The sequence below is a fragment of the Symphalangus syndactylus genome, chromosome 3 (genome assembly GCF_028878055.3).
Source record: "Symphalangus syndactylus isolate Jambi chromosome 3, NHGRI_mSymSyn1-v2.1_pri, whole genome shotgun sequence".
NCBI lineage: Eukaryota > Metazoa > Chordata > Mammalia > Primates > Hylobatidae > Symphalangus > Symphalangus syndactylus.
In genome coordinates this window covers 11,958,892-11,981,864 of record NC_072425.2, presented here as the reverse complement: position 1 = coordinate 11,981,864, position 22,973 = coordinate 11,958,892, and the positions used below count along the sequence as shown (strand labels likewise).

General features: G+C 46.3%; 1 protein-coding gene across 8 annotated transcripts in view; it reads right to left on the bottom strand.

Annotated features, from left to right (window-relative positions):
- Window positions 1-22,973, bottom strand: part of AK8 (adenylate kinase 8) — a 152,548-nt gene that overhangs the window by 17,409 nt on the left and 112,166 nt on the right. Inside the window, exon 12 of one of the 8 annotated variants that reach the window (XR_008656462.2) lies at window positions 14,330-14,505. The exons of 6 other annotated variants lie outside the window; for them this stretch is intronic. Coding sequence is in view for 1 of the 2 variants with exons in the window: in XM_063635741.1 (XP_063491811.1) it covers window positions 9,720-9,786 (67 nt within the window). In the remaining variant the exon portion in view is untranslated. Of the gene's footprint in view, window positions 1-9,668; window positions 9,787-14,329; window positions 14,506-22,973 lie in introns of those variants that run through there. One more of the 8 variants, XM_063635741.1, reaches the window with a different exon arrangement.

Genomic DNA, 22,973 nt, shown 5'->3' with positions numbered 1-22,973 from the left:
CGTGGGCCCACACACCAGCGCTCTTCTATTAGCCTCCGTGAGGCCACTTCGTCCTCATCACAAACTTGAGAGGCAGGGGGTGTCATTAGAACAGATGAGGGAACTGAGAGACAGAAGAGTTCGGCAACCAATCCAAGTTCCCCGGCCAGAAGTGATGGAGCTACGACTCAACCCAGGTAAATTCTCCAGTGTCAGTGCCCTTGGTCACAGCACTCCACTGTGATTCCGCTGAAGGAACAAGGGAAGGAGGGGGGCCTTGGCCTCCCACTGCTCAGCTCAAGCCACAAGCCCTGGCTGCGTGTGTAGCTTTAGCTCCCGGGGCTGTGCTGTGAGGCCCAGGTTCAGAGCCAGCTGGAGTCAATGTCATCTTTCTCCACCTGCAACAGATCAGCTGGAAGAGATTTGAGGCAGGAAACACAGCAGATGCTCTGCCATGGAGGCCCACCCATGTGCCTCTGCTCGAGACCTGACCTGCCGTTGGGCGGCCCCACAGGCACGGGTCTGAGACCCTGCACACACAGCCAGGGTGTGCAGATCCGGGATCCTTGGGTCACCTGGGGGACAAGTGCATCTCCTCGTCACTGGTCACTGGAAACAGGGCAGTGGAGACACGGGTAGGTGTGCTAATTTTGAGGTTTCCTTTCTCAGAGTCAGTCTCCATCAGTGACAAGTGCTGCTTTAAAATCTGTCTCTGGTGAAGTTACATAAGCACATTCCAATGTTCCTCTGCCACAGCACTGTCGTTACCCACCACCAGATTCCCCAGCCTTGACTTCTCTGCTATATATATATCTATCTATACAAACGTGCTGCAGAGAAACCTGTGTTTTAACCTTTTCTGCAGCTGGAGCTTTTCCATGAATCCCTCTGTCTACAAGCGTTTTTACTTCTTGGTTTTAATTTTAATCCTTTGCCTTCCATTAATCAGCACCAAAACTGTTTTATTGATATTTCCTACCTGCCAGGCACGGGTAGTAAGCACGTTACATGCACGTGCTATCTTATTTAATCCTCGTGAGAAGTACACGACCCTGGGACTGTGATCGCGCCCATTTCGAGGGTGCAAAGACTCGGACTCTGAGAGGGGAAGTGTTGCCTCCAGGCTGGACTCCAGGGCCATCTGAATCTAGGACTCTCCGTTGCTGCTCTGCTAAGTTCTCAGATGTAAAATAATCATGCTTTGTTCCCTGAAGTTGGCGGCGCCTTCCTGAAATCTCCAGTGAGGATCACGAAAGGGACAGTGAACCTGCCGGGACTCAAGCCAGCTAGCGGGCGGGACAGGGGTTGAGCCTGCTTATGTGCCCCCACTGTCCCGGCGTGCTAGACCCCACCTCAGACTCCCCTGTGTCCCCTGTTACGTAGGGGGTGTGCCAGCTCCCACCCTCCAGGGTGCCTCACTAAGGACACAGGGCACAGCTGCCTCTCAGGACTAAAGATAAATTCCACAGATTCCAAAAGACCCTTCGTCCCCAATCACAGCTGCCTTGCCTAAAGAATCCGCCACCGTGGTTGTTAAACCCATACTTTAATTACTCCAAAATTATGTTAAATCCTTGCATAAATATTGCAGTGGCATCTTCTGAAGAATTTCATTACAGTAAGTTGGGTTGCTGCCAGAGCTCTCCACTAAAAAGTAAGAGGAGAATAGACACGTGCCAAAAAAAAAAACAAAAGGATTGATATTGTTTTCAAAATAAAAAGGCAAGAAGGTCATCCTCTGTCAGATCATGCAGGTGTCAAAGAGAAACGGTCTCATGATAGCAGAAATCTCCCATTTTACAGACCGAAGGGGAAAAACATACCCTTTAGCCCTCTAATCTAATAGGATTCACTTCTGGAAAAACCTAAATCTGATTAAATATTAATAACCAGTGGTATTAATTAAGGGGGAAAAGTCCATCAAGAGAACCCCAATATGTTTACAGTGTCCCCAGAAAACTGGGAAAATTCACAATCAAGTGTGTAAATGTTCTAAAAAAGGGTCCTGAATATTTTATGAATATTTGTCATAAAACAGAAATAATAACCACTGTGCAGAACTATTAGAATTAATATTTATGCTGCCCGCCATGAAATATTCATGGGAACAGAGAAAGGGGGGCCGTAAGACAAGAATTAATTTACATTGGGCTCGGTTTACCCGCTGGCTTGATGTTTAAAGACGGTTGACAAGCCTCCATATGAATCCGCCAGTCACTTCCCGCAGTCTGTGGAGTGGAGGGGGTGGAGACGGGTCCGGGCTGCTGACAGCTCACAGATTGAGTTTCTGACAGCCCTTAAAAAACCTAAACGGCCCCCCACCTTTTTCCCCTTCTTCCATTGCCCAAGGCGCTGTGTTCTGCCACCGTTCATCCGATCTCCCCTTCCATCTGCTGAAATTAACGAATTAATGAGCGCGATACGCTTTACGGTGGGGCCCTATGAATGTTTACAGGCGATTAAATTATAATGCGGGGCGGCTGTATAATTCATGAACCAATTAAAGGAAGTGTTAGTTGATTTGATGGGATGAGGACGTACAAAATGCATTTAACTAATGGGGAACCGCGGGCTGCCCAGGGCCGGCTCCCTCTCTCGGATTAAGCGGCTAATTGCTCGACTTTACGGGGCTGTCACAGATAGCCATGCATATTTCATTGTTCTCAAATACTTCAATTGTGTGCGTCCGTGTCGCGGCTGTAATGTGGAGAAGGCCGGCCAAACTTGGGTGTAGTTACGGTGCCCGAGCTGGGCCCCGGCAGAAACCTGAGCTGCAGAGTCCAGTGTCTGGGCCATTAGGTGATTAAAAAGGCTCAGCATGCGATCGCCTTTTGTTTTACTATGTTCTCTTGGGGACACTAATTCCGGATGCTGACTTCATGACCGTGGGGACACTGGGGCCCTGATCCCTTTCTTTCCAGGGAGTGGAGGGGAGGTCCACAGCCCCCTGTATTGTTCACACCCTTGTGTGCCCTCGAAGCCCAATGTCCCCAGTGCAGGGGTCCCTCAGGACAGTCCACCTGAGACAATCCCCAAGCTAAGGGTTTCCCTCAGGCCTGACTTTGTCCATCCGTACAAGGTGGCCACTAGGAGCTTCTTTAAATGCAGTCTAAACTTGGACCCAAACTTGAAGCTGTCATCAGCTCCTTGAAGTATGTTTGGAAGGAAATCAGCAGAGAAGAGCAAATGCAGCCTCCCCAAGAAGGAGTAAAATGATCCTGGTGCTCAGGAAGAGAGAGGATGCTTCCAGAATTCTGTGAGCCGAAGGACAGAGGAGAGGAAGGTGGCTGACTTCCTAGCTGGAGCAACAGGGATGTTGAGTTTAGGGAGATGCTGCCTTCATCCAGCAATCCCAGTGCACTCTGTGGGGAGCAGGGTGAGACCATCCGAGCCGCGCAGCCAACCAGTCAGTCCTCTGAGATGGTTCTATTCTCTCCTCTCGCTTCCAAGCCAAAGTCTGGCATTCACCTCAGCCAAGCACATGCACGCATGCACACACAGAGACACACACACGAAACAAATTAAAAGCCCTGTGGTTGCTACCTTCAATCCTCCTATGGATACCTACAAAAGAATGTATTTCACTCCCACTTTTGTGAGTAGGGCCTGGGCAGCAGCCAGAGCTGGGGCTCTGGGGTCTGCACTCTCAGGATCGAGGCTCATACCCAGCAGACACCAGGGCTGTGTGGCCAAGGGCAGCCCCAGGTTCCCCATCTAAGGGGACAGGGATGGCAACAGGTGAGGAGGATTAAAGGCACTAACCCGTGGCCTTAGTATGGAGGCTGGCATGTGATAATTACCCAACTTAATTAGCCAATACTATTATCACATACTAATAGAGATTCCGACTTGTGCAACAGGGAGGCCTAATCCATCACTTTACTCTTCCACAAACGCACATGACAGTAGGGGTTGGCTTCCACCCCTTAACTGCGCAGTGGACACTGTGCTGTCAAATGAAGCAACCAATGAGGTCTGCAAGAATGCCTTATGGAGGCAGCAGAATAGATCCAGGTGGAAAAGGTTGCAGGAACCCCAGGGCCACACGTGAGGAGAGAAATCAAACAGTCTCCGCTTCGAGGATGAAAGAAGGGCCAACTGCACATTAAAAGAAAGTAAGTCCACTTGGTCTAAAATATTTAATTGGGGCCTAATTGAAAATGAAGTATCAATTAGTAGTCAAGCTGGGTTTAATGCATTCTGGTTTAAAATAAAACCAAACTATCATTCATCAAATACAACTGCCTTAAATATTTTACAGTTGTTACCTTATATCATCTTGCAAAGTAAACAGTATTCTCAATGCATACATGGGGCAACTGAGGCTCAGAGTAGCCAAGTATCTTGGTTCAGAAATTTATTTTAAGCAAATATTTGTGCAAGTGTAAAGATATATGGACAAGATTTCTCATTGCTGAATTACTTTTTTGAGACAGAGTCTCACTCTGTTGCCAGGCTGGAGTGCAGTGGTGCGATCTCGGCTCACTGCAACCTCCACCTCCTGGGTTCAAGTGATTCTCCTGCCTCAGCCTCCTGAAGAGCTGGGACTACAGGCGTGTGCCACCACACCCAGCTAAGTTTTGTATTTTTAGTAGAGACAGGGTTTCACCATGTTGGCCACGATGGTTTCAATCTCTTGACCTCATGATCTGCCTACCTTGGCCTCCCAAAGTGCTGGGATTACAGGCGTAAGCCACTGCACCCGGCTTTTTTTTTTTTTTCTTTTTTGAGATGGAGTCTAGTTCTGTCACACAGGCTGGAATGCAGTGATGCAATCTTGGCTCACTGCAACCTCCACATCCCAGGTTCAAGCGATTCTCATGCCTCAACCTGTAGCTGGGATTACATCACACCTGGCTAATTTTTTGTATTTTGTAGAGTGGGGGGTTTCATCATTGGCCTGGCTGGTCTTGAACTCCCCACCTCCAGTGATCTGCCTGCCTTGGCCTCCCAAAGTGCTGGGATTACAGGTGTGAGCCACCAAGCCTGGCCTTACTTTATATGTCTAGTTTTAATTTTTTAATTTTAACTTTAATTTTTTTTTTACAATGAGACTGTACTATTTCTACAATTAAGAAAAACACTAATTATAAAATCACAGGCTGGGCATGTTGGCTCACACCTGTAATCCCAGCACTTTGGGAGGCCGAGGCAGGTGGATCACCTGAGGTCAGGAGTTCGAGACCAGCCTGGCCAACATAATGAAACCCCGTCTCTACTAAAAATACAAAAATTAGCCGGGCACGGTGATGGGCGCCTGTAGTCTCAGCTACTTGGGAGACTGAGGCAGGAGAATCGCTTGAACCCGAGAGATGGAGGTTGCAGTGAGCTGAGATGGTGCCATTGCACCCCAGCCTGGGCAATGAGAGGGAAACTGTCTCAGAAATAAATAAATAAATAAATAAATAAATAAATAAATAAATAAATAAAATCACAAGAAAAAGTTTATTGTTAAAAACGGAAAAGTGTGCATTTTCAGCTACAGGACCAACATAACGGTGATAACACCTAAGATTGGACCAGAAGTTCTCATGTGCAGATCATACAACACACAGATTTAAAGCTTCATGTGTCTAAGCAGTGGTCTCAGTCTCTTATCAAACCCCCCTATCACTGTGGAATCAGAACTTCATTTCAGTAAGAGTGGGCAGAATGGAGACAAGGACACAGCAGATGCTGGCCACTGAGAAGGACAAACAGTGGGACGACTTTTCACCCAGGTGCCAGCCTCCCAGGTGCTCAGGTGCGAGAAGGCTCAGGTGAGGAAGTGTGAATCAATGTCTCTGGTTTAAGAAAATCAAATGATGTTCATTCATTCATTCAACAAATATTTACCCAGTGCTTCCTAGATGCTAGTTGCTAGCTGCCCTATGAACTACAGATCTAGTGGTGAATGAGCCAGGCACATTCCTGGCCTCCCACAGCTTTTACCACGTGTGTTTAGATACACACAGATACCATCTGCCTGTGGTACTTGGGGTTGATCTCGATATTAAAAGATACAAATATGTACTATGAAAAGACCAGTTTTCAATCGGCAAAGGGATGAGATCCACAAGTTGTTTGGTAAATATGGTTTGGACAAGGAGGGTGAAGTGCACACCAATTTCTTAGATGGATAATTTTTCTGATGAAGTGGCTAAGTTGTGTTTGTTTGTTTGTTTGTTTGTTTTGAGACTAAGTCTCGCACTTGACCACAGGCTGGAGTGCAATGGTGCGATCTTGGCTCACTGCAACCTCTGCCTCCCGGGTTCAAGCGATTCTCTTGCCTCAGCCTCCCAGTAGCTGGGATTACAGGTGCCTGCCACCACGCCCGGCTAATTTTTGTATTTTTAGTAGAGATGGGGTTTCACCATGTTGGCCAGGCTGGTCTCGAACTCCTGACCTCAGGTGATCTGCCCATCTTGGTCTCCCAATGTGCTGGGATTACAGGCGTGAGCCACCACACCCAGTCAGAAATGGCTAAGTTGTTAAACAGCTAATAGTTACAATGTTTTTCATGAGCTAAGCATGCTACATAACATAATTTCACGCAGTCTTCTCTTTGTAGGAGTTAGGCACAACCACCATCCCTTATTTGATAGGTGTGGGAACTGGGTCTCAGGGAAGTTATCCAGCTTCTCAAGGTCCCATCCCTAGTAAAGGCAGACTCTGGGTTCAGGTGCTGGACACCCTGGCCTGCCATAACCATTGGGCACTACCGCCTCTCTGGATGCTCTTGTGTGAGGCACCTCGTAAGGCACTCTGGCTCTTCAGGTGCTCCATGCCCGGCACTCTGTGAGGATGCACAGGATACCTCTCACTGCATCTTCATGGCAAGCCTGGGACGTAGGTGTAACTGTCACCCCCATCTTATGGATGAGGCAGCTTACCTGGATATTGGCTGGTGAGTGACCCAGAAGAACTCCAGACCCACAGCTGCTGGACACTAACATCCAGGGTGGGAGCCACTGGGCTGTGTTGCTGTTTCCTAAATGCAGGAAGTCTCTTAAGTGCTTCATATTAATTCTGTTTTTTTTTTTTTCTTGAGACAGATTTGTTCATCGATAATTTTTATTTTTGAAATCGATGTGAAAATCCTCTTGCAGTGGTGGACTGGAGCTGAGGGCAGTTGAAGGGGTGAGTGGGAAAGCCCAAGGCCAGGAGCCACCAGAACTGGGGCAGAGAACAGACGCTGCTACAGGAGGCCATGGGGCTGGTGTTGGGGTGGGCGTGCACTTGCCATCCTTTTATTTCTTCCCCAGTCTACTTCCTCTGTCTTCCTTTCCTCGAGATACTGACAGTACACTTATATTGAGTTTCTGCCATGTGTACGCAACTTGGGGAGGCCTGGGAGGCCCTGATGCATCAGGCTTCTTGGCCTCTCTGTGCCCACCCCTGAGCCAGCCTCTCTTCCTTCACCCCTTCTCATGGACTCTGTCACGCAGGCTGGAGTGCAATGGTGCGATCTTGGCTCACTGCAACCTTCGCCTCCTGGGTTCAAGCGATTCTCCTGCCTCAGCCTCCTGAGTAGCTGGGATTACAGGCGTGCACCACCACACCCAGCTAATTTTTGTACTTTGAGTAGAGACGGGGTTTCAACATGTTGGCCAGGCTGGTCTCGAAATCCTGACCTCAAGTGAGCCACCTGCCTTGGCCTCTCAAAGTGCTGGGATTACAGGTGTGAGCCACCACGCCCGGCCCCTTTCATTTCTTCTACACATCTTTCTGTCCAGCATTGAGGCAGCAGTGGCCAACATGAGACATACCTCTGTGGCCTTCCCAGCACAATTCTGAGGACTTCCCTGAATATTCCAACTCTGGGACATCCCCTCTGAGCTTTCATTCCAGGAAAACCATGCTTTCTTCTCAAATTTCTAAATAGGATCAGAAGCTCTTACTTGTGGACTCGCAAAGACAAGGGTTCAGATTCTAGCGCTTCAAATAGGACTCCATCTGGTGAATCCCACCAGGACGCGAGCTCCTCCACGAGAGCAACTTCAGAGAGAAGTTCCCTTAGGCTCCCTGCCCTCCCAAATCTGCACCTAACTTCAGGCTGCATCCAGAGATACCAATGGAAATTAGGTACAAATTGTACCCTGGACTTGACTTTGCAATTGGAAGAAACCTCCATTTGTGGGTGTAAAGGTCACCGCCTGGAAGGCCTAACCCAGAGGCCAGCCCTGTGGCTTAGCCAGGCCAAGAGGAGCCTCCCCTAATTGCCTATGGAAAAGAACCCAGGGTTAAACTGTTTATCTGGGTTTTGCTCCCAGGTTAAACTTCTTAAGTGAACCAACCTAAGGAGGTGAAACCTGAATTTCTAGATAAAGCTTTTCCACGTCTTTGGCCAGGTACACAGAACTGCAATTTAAAACTTCTGGGTTTTATGCCGGGTGCCGTGGCTCATGCCTGTAATCCCAGCACTTTGAGAGGCCAAGGCGGGCAGATCATTTGAGGTCAGGAGTTCAAGACCAGCCCAGCCAACATGGTGAAACCCCGTGTATACTAAAAATACAAAAATTAGCCGGGCATGGTGGTGCACGCCTGTAATCCCAGCTACTCAGGAGGCTGAGGCAGGAGAATCGCTTGAACCCGGGAGGCAGAGGTTGCAATGAGCCGAGATCATGCCACTGTACTCTAGCCAGGATGACAGAGTGAGACTCCAAAAAAAAAAAAACAACTTCTGGGTTTTGCTAGTTGTCTGTGAATTAAGTCTATGATTCCAGCCGAGAAGCCTGCAACATCCTGGTGGCATCTCCCCCCAGGGCCATCACCCTGTGATAATCCTGGTCTATGTGTGACGGCTGACGAGCACAAATGCTCTCGAACAAGTACTGTGCAGCCACTGACGGTGAGGCTGGGGACAGCGCTTGTGAACATGGGTTCATGGTATATTCCATAGAGGAAAAGGCTGTGATATAATGTGTGCAATTAAGACCTTGTTTTCATTTTTATTATTTATTTTCTCATTTTTTTATTTTTGAGAAGGAGTCTCGCTCTGTTACCCAGGCTGGAGTGCAGTGGCACGATCTGGGCTCACTGCAACCTCTGCCTCCCTGGTTCAAGCAATTTTCCTGCCTCAGCCTCCTGAGTAGCTGGGACTACAGGCATGCAGCACCACGCCCGACTAATTTTTTTTTGGTATTTTTAGTAGAGATGGGGTTTCATCATGTTGGTCAGGCTGGTCTCGAACTCCTGACCTCAAATGATCCACCCGCCTCAGCCTCCCAAAGCGCTGGGATTATAGGTGTGAGCCACCGTGCCCGGCCAAGACCTGTTTTTATAGAGTAGTTTTAAAAATGTTGGAATAGACATACACCCGAGTGTCAACATTAGTTATCTTTGGATATTGGAAATATTTTTACTTAGCTACATTTTCTAACTTTTCTACAATAAGTAGATACCCTGTGTAATAAAATGTTTGAAATAACCACCATCGCCACACCCCGCCCCCACCTTGTTCCTCCAGTGGCTTCCTCCCTTCCCCCAGCTCTCCTGGAATGGGCCTGGCTGTCCCTGGCCCAGGACGTGGGCGCTGGCTGCCCCCCACCCACCCCGCCTGCAGAGCTCTTCCTCCCCTCCTCCTGCAGCTGGCTCCTTCCTTCCATTCAAGTCCGAGCTTAAACCAGCCCTCCTCAGAGGCACCTTCCCCCACCAGTGCATCCAAACCAGTCACCTTGCCCCTACTCGATCATGCCCTGGCACTTTAATCCCACATAGAGCACTTGGTCCTAGCAGGTAGTTCTTCTCTGTTTATTTGTCTAATGTCCGCCTCCTCCCATGGGAATGTCTTGCTTGTTTCTGTGGCCCCAGCGTCTGGAACGGTGCCTGGCAAAGAGAAGCCTACAATAAATACTAGTGGAGTGAACAAATTGAAGTGAGTCCTTCTCTTACTACTAGGAATAGCAGCTGCCACATCTGGGCTCCGAGCTAAGCACTCTACAGTGGGGAATCACGCTGCATTCCCATGAGGAAGGAGCCAGGCCATTGCTGACCTCCTTTTGTCCCGGGGAACCTGAGGGTCAGAGACATAAAGTAACCTCCCCATCACCCCCCTAGTAAGCCAGCTGGTTCTGGGCTCTCTCATCTTGCCGCTCCATTGCCAAGAACAACCTCCATCCCCTGCCAGTGGCTGCACCTGGCCCTGTAGGATGTGGGCCTAGCAGGCAGGCAGGCAGCCCTGACCCTCTGCCTGGCCCCAGTGGCAGGGTCCTCACAACTCTTATCTGGGAAGGGCTTAGGGGCAGCAGCCCAGTTAGAACTGCTCATGGGACATGTCCACAAAGCTGCACACACTGTTTACTTAGACGATGGGTTTATTTGGGGTGGCTGGGGCAGAGAGAGCTCATGAGTGTGGGGGCTGAAGCCATCCTGGACTAATCCCCAGGTACTCATGTCCTGGTAGGGAAGGGCCCCTGGCACAGGCTCAGGCTGGTAGCTTTAAGCCAGTTTCCTTGCTGGAGGGTATGGGTCATCCCCAGGGTGGCCTGGCTGGGGCGGAAGGGCACCATCGCAGTGAGGGGATCCCCACTCTGGAGAGCATGAAGCCCCTCCACGTTCTCTATGGAAGGAGACAAGTGGGCAGGAGACAAGTGCTCTCACGCCCCATCCCTGCAGCCTCTTGGAGTGGCACTCAGGTGACAATGGGGACCGCAGGGAGCATGCACGAAGGCCTCCTCTTCTATTTACTCATCCAGTCTCTCCACTGCCTTCTGAATTAGGTCCCATCATCGCCTCCATTTGATGATGGAGAAGGAGACCTCCAGGTGGGGTAAGTCATTCAGACAGCGCAACTTACAAAGGGTACTGGAGCCTGGAGAGCGGTTCCAGAAGGCAGCTCTTTGCCCTCACACCACGCTGCCTGTCTCTAAAGGACCCACTGCAGGGTGGCTTGGTTAATGGCTGAGAACCCACTCAGGTCAGCAGAAACTCCAGGGGAAGAAGAAGAAGGCACATGGCCGCCTAGGATCTCTGCAACAACATGCTACCAGGAGACAGCAGAACACGCAAGGTCAGGAAAGGGGAAGCAGATGATACTCTTTGATGTTTCTGAAGTACCTCGGCCACAAGCAAGCACAGAGATGTATTTCAGTTTGGGACAGAAATGGCTATTTGCATTTCATCATGTTTGAGCAGGACTGCAGACATAAATGGGACCCATGATGGAGCCAAATCAGCGTATTGCAGCATGAGCCCAAGGTGATATCCAGCAGGCCTTTGAGAGGTGTGGGCACCCAGTGTGTAACATTGGCATTAATCACCAGTGACTCTGTTGGTGGAAGATCAGTAAGCATGCAAATGAGAGAACAGGATCGGCCCCCATCCTTATCTGATTGGAAACATATCAGGCCGCCCCCCTTTCATATCAAGTTTCCATTGTGAAGAGTGAAACTTTCAATGCCCATTCCTCTTGCCACTGCCCTCTCTGTGATGCTGGCGCTTCCTCCTGCCGCTGTTTCTGGGAGGACACTTGAGCCAAGGGCAGCTTCTCCTCCTCTCCCTCCTCCAGCCATGCCTATCGCACATAAGGAACCAACAATTTCCAATTTGATTCCATTTTTCTCCAACCACTTAAAGAAAAAGGCTTTACAGCCAAAACATTACCACTGATTTTTTTTTTTTTTTTTTTTGAGACGGAGTTTTGCTCTTGTTGCCCAGGCTGGAGTACAATGGTGCAATCTTGGCTCATTGCAACCTCTGCCTCCCGGATTCAAGCACTTTTCCTGCCTCAGCCTCCCAAGTAGCTGGGATTACAGGCATGTGCCACCACACCCGGCTAATTTTGTATTTTTAGTAGAGACGGGGTTTCACCATGTTGGCCAGGCTGGTCTCGAACTCCCAACCTCAGGTAGTCCGCCCGCTTCGGCCTCCTAAAGTGATGGGATTACATGCATGCGCCACCGTGCCCCACCTTGCTGATATTTTTATCAGCATCTTCCCTTCTTTTAGCTGACAGGAGCAAGCACTTGCTGTCATGCCAGAATATTTGGATTACAACTTGGTTGTCTAAAAGATTTGGCAGGTTTTCATATTTTCCATGTGTCAGGGACCTGGAACACTACTGTGTCCTGGCACCCCCTCAGCTGCTTTCTTGCCTATGGTATCTCCCAGGTGCCAGGTGCCCCCTACCCTGCACCCCAAGAGCCACACCAGGAGAGAGTGTTGCCAGCCGAGCACCTGAGCACCTCGACCCGTCCCACCTGATTGCACCGGCTCAAAGGCAAACCTCAAAGAATGCACTCACTGTGAAGGACAGTAGTTAGCTGTGTCCAAATCTGTCTGTTCTGCCAGAGGGAAGCTCCTGGGAGAGGGACCATGGAGGGCAGGAATGCGCCTCACTCCCACCTTTGCACCTTCAGAGCCTGCACTGTGTGCACATAGCCCTCATCACAGGGCTTAATCGGTTTGCTGAATGAATACGTGATCTTCCTATTTGCTGAGAGCCATAAATCACCAGCTATAGAAGTGGCAGCCCCAGTAGCCATTGCATTATAGCATCCCAGGGCCAAAGAGAACACCAGAAGACCCTTAATTTTACACACAGAGTTGCCTCAGGCCAATGAATGGCTCCAACTCTCAGATTTTTTTTTTTTTTTTTTTTTTGAGACGGAGTTTCGCTCTTGTTTCCCAGGCTGGAGTGCAATGGTGCGATCTCTGCTCACTGCAACCTTCGCCTCCTGGGTTCAAGTGATTCTCCTGCCTCAGCCTCCCAAGCAGCTGGGATCACAGGCATGCGCCACCATGCCTGGCTAATTTTGTATTTTTAGTAGAGATGGGGTTTCACCATGTTGGCCAGGCTGGTCTCGAACTCCTGACCTCAAGTGATCCACCCACCTTGGCCTCTCAAAGTGCTGGGATTACAGGTGTGAGCCACCACACCTAGCCTCAAAGATTTTTTGAAAAGGAGGTGTATTCCTCAGCTGCCCTTAGCTTTCCTCCCATTGCCACCTTTGCAGACACTAAAGAGTTCTTTTGTCCAAACTCTTCCTGGTCTACATAAATTCCACTTCCCTTTGCTTTCCTCTCATAGGAAGTACAAAAACAGAAGCTCATTCTTGTATAGAAAAGAATTCTCCTCCCAAAAAAGAAGCTCCCAGGTTCTAGAGAGAAAGCTTCGAGGCCCTCAGTTTAAGCCATTCTGCCTTCTGCAGTGTCTGGGGGAAGCTGCTGTCAGGCTCAACTCTCTCCTAGAGGCACCTTGAGGTGTGGAGCTTGGCTCCGAAAGCCAGGCAGGGAGCCAGAGGGAGGGCGCCTGCAACCTGTGAAGCCGTTTCTTAAGTGATCATTTGCATACCTAAAAATTCACTGTTCATGGTAACAAATTCCTTTTAAACCACCTTCTGCACCGGTAACAAATGTATGTTTTGCCAAGGTGAGGGGAGAGGCGATCAGCTGCCAGGGGCCACACTCCAAAGTGCGAACGGAATCTGAACCACTCTCTCACCGAAGATGCCGGCATCTCACTGACCTGATTGTGACCAAGCAAGAGGGCACTGGATCGTCCCACTCTTTGGAGCTCATAATGGGCTTCTGTAAGCACTGAACGCACATCACCTAATTTATTTCTCATCACACCCTGTGAGCAGGTACCATTATCATCATCCCCCCTTTAGAGATAGGCGAACTCCGCACACCCATAAAACGACTCACTCAAGATCATTATCAACCCTACATCTATGACTCATGGACTGGTGTCTAGAGAGTTCTGCCTGGCTGATTTTCTCTGTTCTTCTAACTACTCCACAACTAAATGTTTCACAAAGCCATTTCCTCCCCAAATATTTATGTTCTCAAATGTTTATTGCCTCTCTATCATGATCAAGATTTTATGAGCACTCTATACCAGTTGTGAATTAAATACATAATTTCGGAATCATCGCATTCCAGTTTGGTGCTACATTTGTCTCTATTACACTGCAGCAGTTGCCGTGGGCACCCGACAGATGACAACGGAATGCGTGTGTCCAGGGGCGGCCAGAGTGACTGACATTTCAATCCAGAAGCTGCCACGGGGACCTGGTGATTCCCACCATTAGCGGGAGAGAAGCTTCCACAGCTCACTGGGATGGTCAGAGGGTTTCGGAGCAGGACAAGGCTAGGACGGGCTCCCCCCAACCCTCACTGCACCAACAAGGCCGTTTTCAACCCGCTGGCCTCTGGGGAAGGGAGGCCCACCATCTCACGGCAGGTGAAGAAGACAAGGAGAAAAAGAGGCCATTTTTTTCCTCTGATGAGCGGTACCCACTCTCTTATAGAACAATCCGGGCTATGCCTGGGGGCCTACTGGTTAATCTGATCCTGTATGGGAAATACAGAAAGAACATCGAGCCTGGAACAAAACTGCTACAATTTATTATTCCCTCACATTTACCTGTATGCACTACCTGACTGACCCTCACAGCAACTTCACACAATGTGGACTGCTAATTCCACTTCGCAAGTGAAGAAGCTGAGGCTCCGAAAGGCGGCGACCGCGGAGGTGGCTCTGGTTCCTGTTTCCAGGCCTGTGCCCTTTCTGTTCCCTCTTGTGGCCAGCCCCTCGAAACACTAAAAATGGAAATAACTGTCATTACTGAAATACCCTATGTGTATATCAAAATAGAACTGCCGTGGGTAATATAGCCATTCTTGAAAGAAAACATTTAGGGATATTTTAAATCCATCATTGATCCTAAGGGGGGAAAAAAAGCTCCCTAAACCTTAAGTTTCATGATGATAAACATTTCCACAGCTTGAGCACGAGGAGGGCAATTCCACTGAACTGGGCCACTAACTTGGGCAGGGCTGCAGTTTTGATGGCTCTGGGGGCCGTCCCTCACATCGCTGTCCTGATGTCCTCATGGTCTGCCATGTGGCATCACCCAACTTAGATGAAGCCTTTGTTTCTTGGATGTTTCAGTCATCTCCAAAGCATCTATCACTTTCAGTCATCCAATTCTTTATTGCCACCAGTAGAATTACGAGCTCTTGAGCACTTTGGTGGCACCCATTAAAAACAGAAGTGCAACTACAGTTCCCTTCCAGGGTTTTAATCTGGAGAAACAGTCACACGAATACGCAGAGCCACACATACGGCATGTTTATTACAGCAGCATTTGCAAAGTGAAAGAAAGAAAAAAGTCTAAATGTTCTTCAGCAGGGCTTCCTACTCATCCATTTCCTCATCAGTACTTGGTTTGGACAGACTTAATGTTTGACAAGCTGATAGGAACAAAACAATGTACCATTATGATTTAAATTCTTATTTTCCATTTTCTTTTTTTTTGTTGTTTATTTTTTTTGAGACAGGGTCTGGCTCTGTTGCCCAGGCTGGAGTGCAATGGTGCGATCTCGGCTCACTGCAACCTCTGCTTCCCAGGTTCAAATGATTCTCTTGCCTCGGCTTCCCAGGTAGCTGGGATTACAGGCCTGTGCCACCATGCCTGGCTAATTTTTTTTTTTTTTCTGCATTTTTAGTAGAGACGGTTTTTTGCCATGTTGCCTAATCTGGTCTCTAACTCCTGAGCTCAAGTGATCCGCCTGCCTCAGCCTCCCAAAGTGCGGGGATTACAGGCATGAGCCACCGCATTTTCCATTTTCTAATGAGGTTTAGCAACTTTTTATGTTTTTTGGCCCTTGTGTTTTTTCTTTTGTGAAATCCATGTTCATGTCTTAAAAAAATAAAACAAAACAGCCTTACTGAGATATAATTCACACACCATAAAATTCACTTATTTACAGTGTACAGTTCCAGCTGGGCATGACAGCGCATGCCTGTAGTCCCAGGACTTTGGGAGCCGAGGTGGGAGGATCGCTTGAGCCCCAGAGTTCAAGACCAGGCTGGGCAAAATGGCAAAACCCTGTCTCCACAAAAAAATACAAAAATTAGCCTGGTGTGGTGGCGTGTTGTAGTCCCAGCTATTACAAAGGCCAAGGTGGGAGGATTGCTTGAAACTGGGAGGTCGAGGCTGCAATGAGCTGTGATCACGCCACTGCACTCCAGCCTGAGGGACACAGTGAGACCTGGTCTCAAAACAAAAAAAAAGAAATGTACGATTCCACAGGTTTTAGCATACTACCAGAATTCTATGGTCTTTTCCTGCCTTTTCTGCCCATTTTTATATGAAGCATGCTTTATCTCATTCATTTATAGGGGCTCTTTATAAATTTTGGATACTAACTCTGTTTCGGTTGCAACTAGCCTATCCCAGATTGAGTCTTTTCATTCTTCAGATGAATGCCTTTTGCTGAATAAAAGTTCTCAATTTTAATGTAGTCAAATTTATTTATTTTCTTTTGTTGTTTATGCTCTGTGGGTCTTATTTTAGGAAGACTTCTGTATCCCAAGATCATAAGATAGTTTCATGTAAGTTCTTCTACAAGGTTTTAAAGTTTTGTCCTTCACATTTAAGCTTTTAAACTACCTGGAATTGACTGTTACACATATGGGGCAAGTAGCTGTCTAAGGTAATTTTTTCCCACACGGGTACCCAATTGCGCAGCATCATTTATTGGAAAATCCATCTCTTCCCACTGATCTGTGGTGCCACCTCTGTCATTATCAAGTGTCCGTACAAGTGTGAGTGCTTCTGGGCTCTGTGTTCTGTTTCATTGGTTAGTAGATGTAATTTAGTGCTAACACCTCAATGTCCTAATGGTTTTAAAATAAATAGATATTTGAGAGGGCAAGTCCTCCCACTTTGTCTTTTTTCGGGAATAACTTGATAAATTTTTTTTTTTTTTTTTTTGAGACAGAGTCTTGCTCTGTCGCCCAGGCTGGAGTGCAGTGGCGCAATCTCGGCTCACTGCAAGCTCCGCCTCCCGGGTTCACGCCATTCTCCTGCCTCAGCCTCTCCGAGTAGCTGGGACTACAGGCGCCCGCCACCACGCCCGGCTAATTTTTTTGTATTTTTAGTAGAGACGGGGTTTCACCATGGTCTCGATCTCCTGACCTCGTGATCCGCCCGCCTCGGCCTCCCAAAGTGCTGGGATTACAAGCGTGAGCCACCGCGCCCGGCTAAATTTTTAACTCTTTGCTCTTCTATGTAAAATGCAGAATGAGCACAGCAAGTTGCATCAAAAACAACCACTACCAATTTGGAAATTTTAATTGTGATTCCACTGGATCTATGATCAATTCGGGAAGGGGGGACATCTTTATAATATTAGCGTCCCTAACCATGAGTGAGACATTGCCTCCCTCTTAGGGATTCTTACATGCATTTAATAAATTTACACAATTTTTCCAATAAAGGGCTTATACATCTTTCATTGTGTTTATTTCAGTGTACACTTTTCTTCTGCTATACGTTGTTAATTCTCTTTTTTTTTGGAGATGGGGTCTTGCTGTGTTGCCCAGGCTGGAGTGCAGTGGAATGATTATAGCTCACTGCAGCCCTGACTCCTGGGCTTAAGCAATCCTCCCGCCTCAGCCTCCCAGTAGCTGAGACTACAGGCTCAAGCTGCTGTGCCTGGCCATTGTTGTTGACTATTATCTTAATTTTACATTTTCCAACTCTCTGTTGCCAAAGAAAGTGTAAATAATTTTTGGATCTTTAATTATTGATCTTTTAGTTGGTAACCTTGCTAAACTCTTACTAAAACTATTATGTACTCCATAAATTCTTTGGGGCTTTCTTAATGTAGATAATCGTAACACCTGCCAATAATGACTTTTGGTCCTTCCATCTCAAGTCCTAGAGGTTTTATTTACTTTTCTTGTCTTTACTGCACTGTTTAATAATGTTTCATAGGAATGATGATGGGGGAATCCTTGTCTTATGCTTGATTTTAAAGGGCTTGCCTCTAACATTTCACCACTAATACCTATGTTTGCTATAGTTTGGGAAGGTATCCTTTATCAGGTTAAGGAAATTCCCTTCAGTATATAGCTAAGAATTTTAAAATCATGAATAGATATTTAATTTTATCCAATGCTTTGTCTTCACCTATTGAAATAGCCATATCTCTTTTTCTTTAGTTTCTTATTATGGTGAATTCAAGTAATGGATTTTCTAAAGCTGAATCATCCTTGAATACCCTAATACACAATTGGATTGGATTTGCTAATATTTTGTTTAGGATTTTGGCAACTATATTTATGAATAACATTGGCCTGTAATTTTTCTTGTTTATATTATCTTTGGGTTTCACATTAAGACTTTGTTAATGTTATGAAATGTATTGTGATGTGTTCCCTCTTTTTCTGTTTTCTGAAAAGAGTTTGTTCACAATGGGAATAATCAATTCCTTGACTACTGTGGTAGATTTCACCTGTAAAAGGCATCTGGGCCTAGTGTTTAAGGGAGGGGAACAATTCACTTTTATTACTCAATTTATGTAATAGTTATGGGACTTTGGATTTTCTATTTCTTTGTCTTTTTTTTTTTTTTTTTTTTTTTTTTTTGAGACAGGGTCTCACTCAGTCGCCCAGGCTGGAGTGCAGTGGCACAATCTTGGCTTCCACCTCCGCCTTCCGGGTTCAAGCAATTCTCATGCCTCAGCCACTCGAGTAGCTGGGATTAGAGGCATGTGCCACCACGCTCAGCTAATTTTGGTATTTTTAGTAGAGACAGGGTTTCGCCATGTTGGCAAATCTGGTCTCAAACTCCTGGCCTCGTGTGTTTGCCCACCTCAGCCTCCCAAAGTGCTGGGATTACAAGCGTGAGCCGCTGCACCTGACCTCTATTTCTTCTTATGTCACTATTGATAAGATTTTTTTTCCTATGAATTTATCTGTTTTGTATATGTTTCCAAATGTATTGCCATAAAGTTGTTTGTAATATTTTTCCTATCCTTGTAATCTGTTATATTTATGTTACTATATTTTTTATCAAAATGAGTTTTGTCCTCATTTTCATTTCAAATATGTCAATCTGTTCTTTCCTTTCTTTCTTCCTCCCTTTTTCTCTTCTTCCCTCCCTCCCTCCCTCCCTCCTTCTCTCTCTCTTTCTTTTCTTTTCTTCCTCTCTTTCTTTCGTTTTCTTTAGAGACAGAGTCTTGTTCTGTCACCCAGGCTGGAGTGCAGTGGTGCAATCTTGGCTCACTGCAACCTTCACCTCCCCGGTTCAAGAGATTCTTGTGTCTCAGCCTCTGGAGTAGCTGAGACTACAGCTGCATGCCACCATACCCAGCTAATTTTTGTATTTTTAGTAGAAATGGAGTTTTACCATGTTGGCCAGGCTGGTCTCGAACTCCTGGCCATAAGTGATCTGCCCACCTCGGCCTCCCAAAGTGCTAGGATTACAGGAATGAGCCACTGCACCTGGCCATTCTCTCTTTTTTATTGATCAATATTGCTAGAGATTTGTCCGTTTATTAATTTTGCCAAGGAACCCACTTTTGCTCTACTCAAGCTCTGTTTCCTATTCCATTGGTTTCTGTTCTCTCTCCAGCTACTCTTTGAGTTTAGTAATTTTTTAACCTAGGTCAGAGGCTTAGATCATTAATTTTCAACTGTTCTTCTTTTGAGATTTATTTTTCACTGAATACCACTTATGTTCCTTCAATGTGTGACTCCTTTCAATTAAAAAATCAAAGTAGATGATGTTGAAGTGACCCCAGCAAGATGGCTGGCTAGAGGCCTCTAGTGAGCTCTCCCTTCCACAAAGATGGCCAAACAGTGAATAAACAACTATATTTTAATGAAAATAAATACAGGAGTGAGCCCTGGAGTTCCTCAAAGGAGTAACAGAAGCCCTGGTGAGCACAGAAACTCTGGATAGCCACATAGAAAACAGAAGGAAACAATCCCAGCACTTTGGGAGGCCGAGGCGGGCAGATCACCTGAGGTCAGGAGTTCCAGACCAGCCTGGCCAATATGGAGAAACCCTGTCTCTACTAAAAACACAAAATTAGTCAGGTATGGTGGCACATGCCTGTAATCCCAGCTACTTGGGAGGCTGAGGCAGGAGAATCACTTGCACCCAGGAGGCGGAGTTTGCGTGAGCTGAGATTGTGCCACTGCACTCCAGCCTGGGTGACAGAGCGAGACTCTGTCTCAAAAGAAAAAAAAAAGAAAAGAAAAGAAAAAGGAAGGAAACAACAGGACTCCACTGCCCATCCTCCAGCCAGAGTCAGCCAGGAACCAGGAGGAACGTCTTCCTACGGCGAAAAGGTAGAAAAGAGGATTCCAGCAGCTCCCACCACCCTTTGGACACCTACTCACCACTGGGGTCCTCACAGGCCCTATGCCCATGCAGACAGCTGCCCAGTGTCTACACAGCTATACTCCCCTAGAGAAGGAGGTGACACGGTACCCTGCCACTGTGGCCAGCCAGCTGCTGTATGACACCATCTTGAAGCTGGAGCTACCGCTGGAGTGTGCCTTGCTCTCGGGGGAAAGTCACAACAAATTTTAAAGAATTGATATCATATCAAGTATCTTTTCTGACCACAATGGCATAAAAACTAGAAATCAATAACAAGAGGAACTTTTGAAACTGTACAAATACATGGAGATTAAACAACATGCTCCTGAATGACCAATGGGTCAATGAAGAAATTGAGGAGGAAATTAAAAAATGTCTTGAAACAAAGGCAAATAGAAACACACACTCTTCAATTAAGTTTAGCCTAAGGCTGCCACCTTACATATTTTAAGTTTGGCCTAAAGGTTGCTTTATACACAGTAAGCTGTAATCTAACTAGATGTGTAAACAGACTGTAACTTATTTTTGTACCTATCACCAAGTTTTGGCCAGCTAAGGCAGCCAACTGTTCAAACGGTATTCAGATAGGGCAAATACCAAGCTATAATCAATCCAGTTGTTTTTGTACCTCGTTTCCATTTTCTGTATGTCACATCATTTTCCTTTTTCTGTCTACAAATCCACTCCACCCACTTGGCAGCGCTGGTGTCATTCTGAGTCTATTCTGGTTTGAGGGGCTGCCCAATTCATGAATTGTTCTTTGCTTAATTAAAGTCTGCTAAATTTAATTTGTCTAAAGTTTTTCTTTTAACAATCCCAAAGCCTACGGGGTACAGCAAATGCAGTAGTAAAAGGGAAGTTTATAGTAAGAAACACCACCAACATCAAAAAAAAGTAGGAAGATTTCAAATAACCTAATGATGCATTCCAAGGAACTAGAAAAGCAAAAACTAACTCAACCCCACATTAGTATAAGAAAATAAACAATAAAGATCAGAGCAGGCTAGGTGCAATGGCTCATGCCTGCAATCCTATCCTAGCATTTTGGGAGGCCAAGCTGGGTGGATTGCTTGAGCCCAGAAGTTCAAGACCAGCTTAGGCAACATGGTGAAACCCTGTCTCTACTAAAAAATAATTTAAAAAATTATCTAGGTGTGTTGGTGCGCACCTATAGTCCTAGCTACTCAGGAGGCTGTGGTGGGAGGATCACTTGAGCCTGGGAGGTAGAAGTTGCAGTGAGCTGAGACCACGCCACTGCACTCCAGCCTGGGCAACAGAGCAAGACTCTGTCTTAAAAACACAAAAACAAAAACAAAAAAACAAGATCAGGGCAGAAATAAATTAAAACTAAAAGAAAAATACAAAGATCAACAAAATGAAGTCAGTTTTTAACAAAATCAATTAGCTTGATTAACAAGAAAAAAAGAGAAAAGACCCAAATAAATAAGCAACAAAAAAGAACACATTACAACTGGTACCACAGATATACAAAGGCTCATTAGAGACTATTATGAGTTAACTATGCACCAACAAACTGGAAAATCTAACAGAAATGAATAAATTCCTGGACACATACAACCTACCAAGATTGAACCAGAAGAAATAATAAAACTGAACAAACCAATTATGAGTGATGAGATTGAATCAGTAATAAAAAGTCTCCCATCACAGAAAAGCCCAGGACTTGATGGCTTGCTTCACTGCTGAATTCTACCAGACATTTAAAGAAGAGCTAACTGAAAGTAATGGCCAAAACCACAATTCCTTTTGCACCAACCTAATACCATTTCTTCTCAAACTTTTCTACAAAATAGAAGAGGAGGTAATTCTCCAAATGCATTCTATGAGGCCAGCATTACTCTAATACCAAAGCTAGACAAAGATACAGCAAAAAAAAGAAAACTATAGGCCAACATCCTTGATGAACACAGAAGCAAAAATCCTCAACAAAATACTAACAAACTGAAACCAGCAGCACATTAAAAAGATCATTCACCGGCTGGGCGCAGTGGCTCACATCTGTAATCCCAGCACTTTGGGAGGCCAAGGCGGGCGGATTGCCTGAGTTCAGGAGTTTGAGACCAGCCTGGGCAACACGGTGAAACCCAATCTCTACTAAAATACAAAAAATTAGTTGGGCATGGTGGCACACACCTGTAGTCCCAGCTACTCAGGAGGCTGAGGCAGGAGAATTGCTTGAACCCGGGAGGCAGAGGTTGTAGTGAGCCAAGATCGTGCCACTGCATTCCAGCCTGGGCAACAGAGCCAGACTCCATTTCAAAAAAAAAAAAAGGATCATTCACCATAATCATGTGGTGCATCTCAGGGATGCAAAGATGGTTCAATATATGCAAATCAATAAATGCAATAGATCACACCAACAGAATGAAAGACAAAAACCATACGATCATCTTAATAGATGCAGAAAAATAATTTGATAAAATTCAACATCCCTTCTTGATAAAAACCCTTAACAAGCTGGGGACAGTGGTGCACATCTGTAGTCCCAGCTACTCGGGAGGCTGAGGTGGGAGGACCACTTGAGTCCTGGAGTTCAAGACCAGCATGGGCAACATAGCAAGATGAAACCCTCTCTAAAATAAACAAGCAAAACAACAACAACAAAACCCTCAACAAACAATGTATAGAAGGAGTATATACCTTAACACAATAAAGGTCATATATATGGCAAACTGATATCTAACTTTATACTGAATAGGAAAAAGTTGAAAGCTTTTCCTCTAATAACTGGAATAAAACAAGTATGCCCACTTTCATCGCTCTTATTCAATACATTACTGTAAGTCCTTGCCAGAGCAATTAGACACAAAAAAGAAATAAAGGTTATCCAAATTGGAAAGGAGGAAGTCAAATTATCCCTGTTTG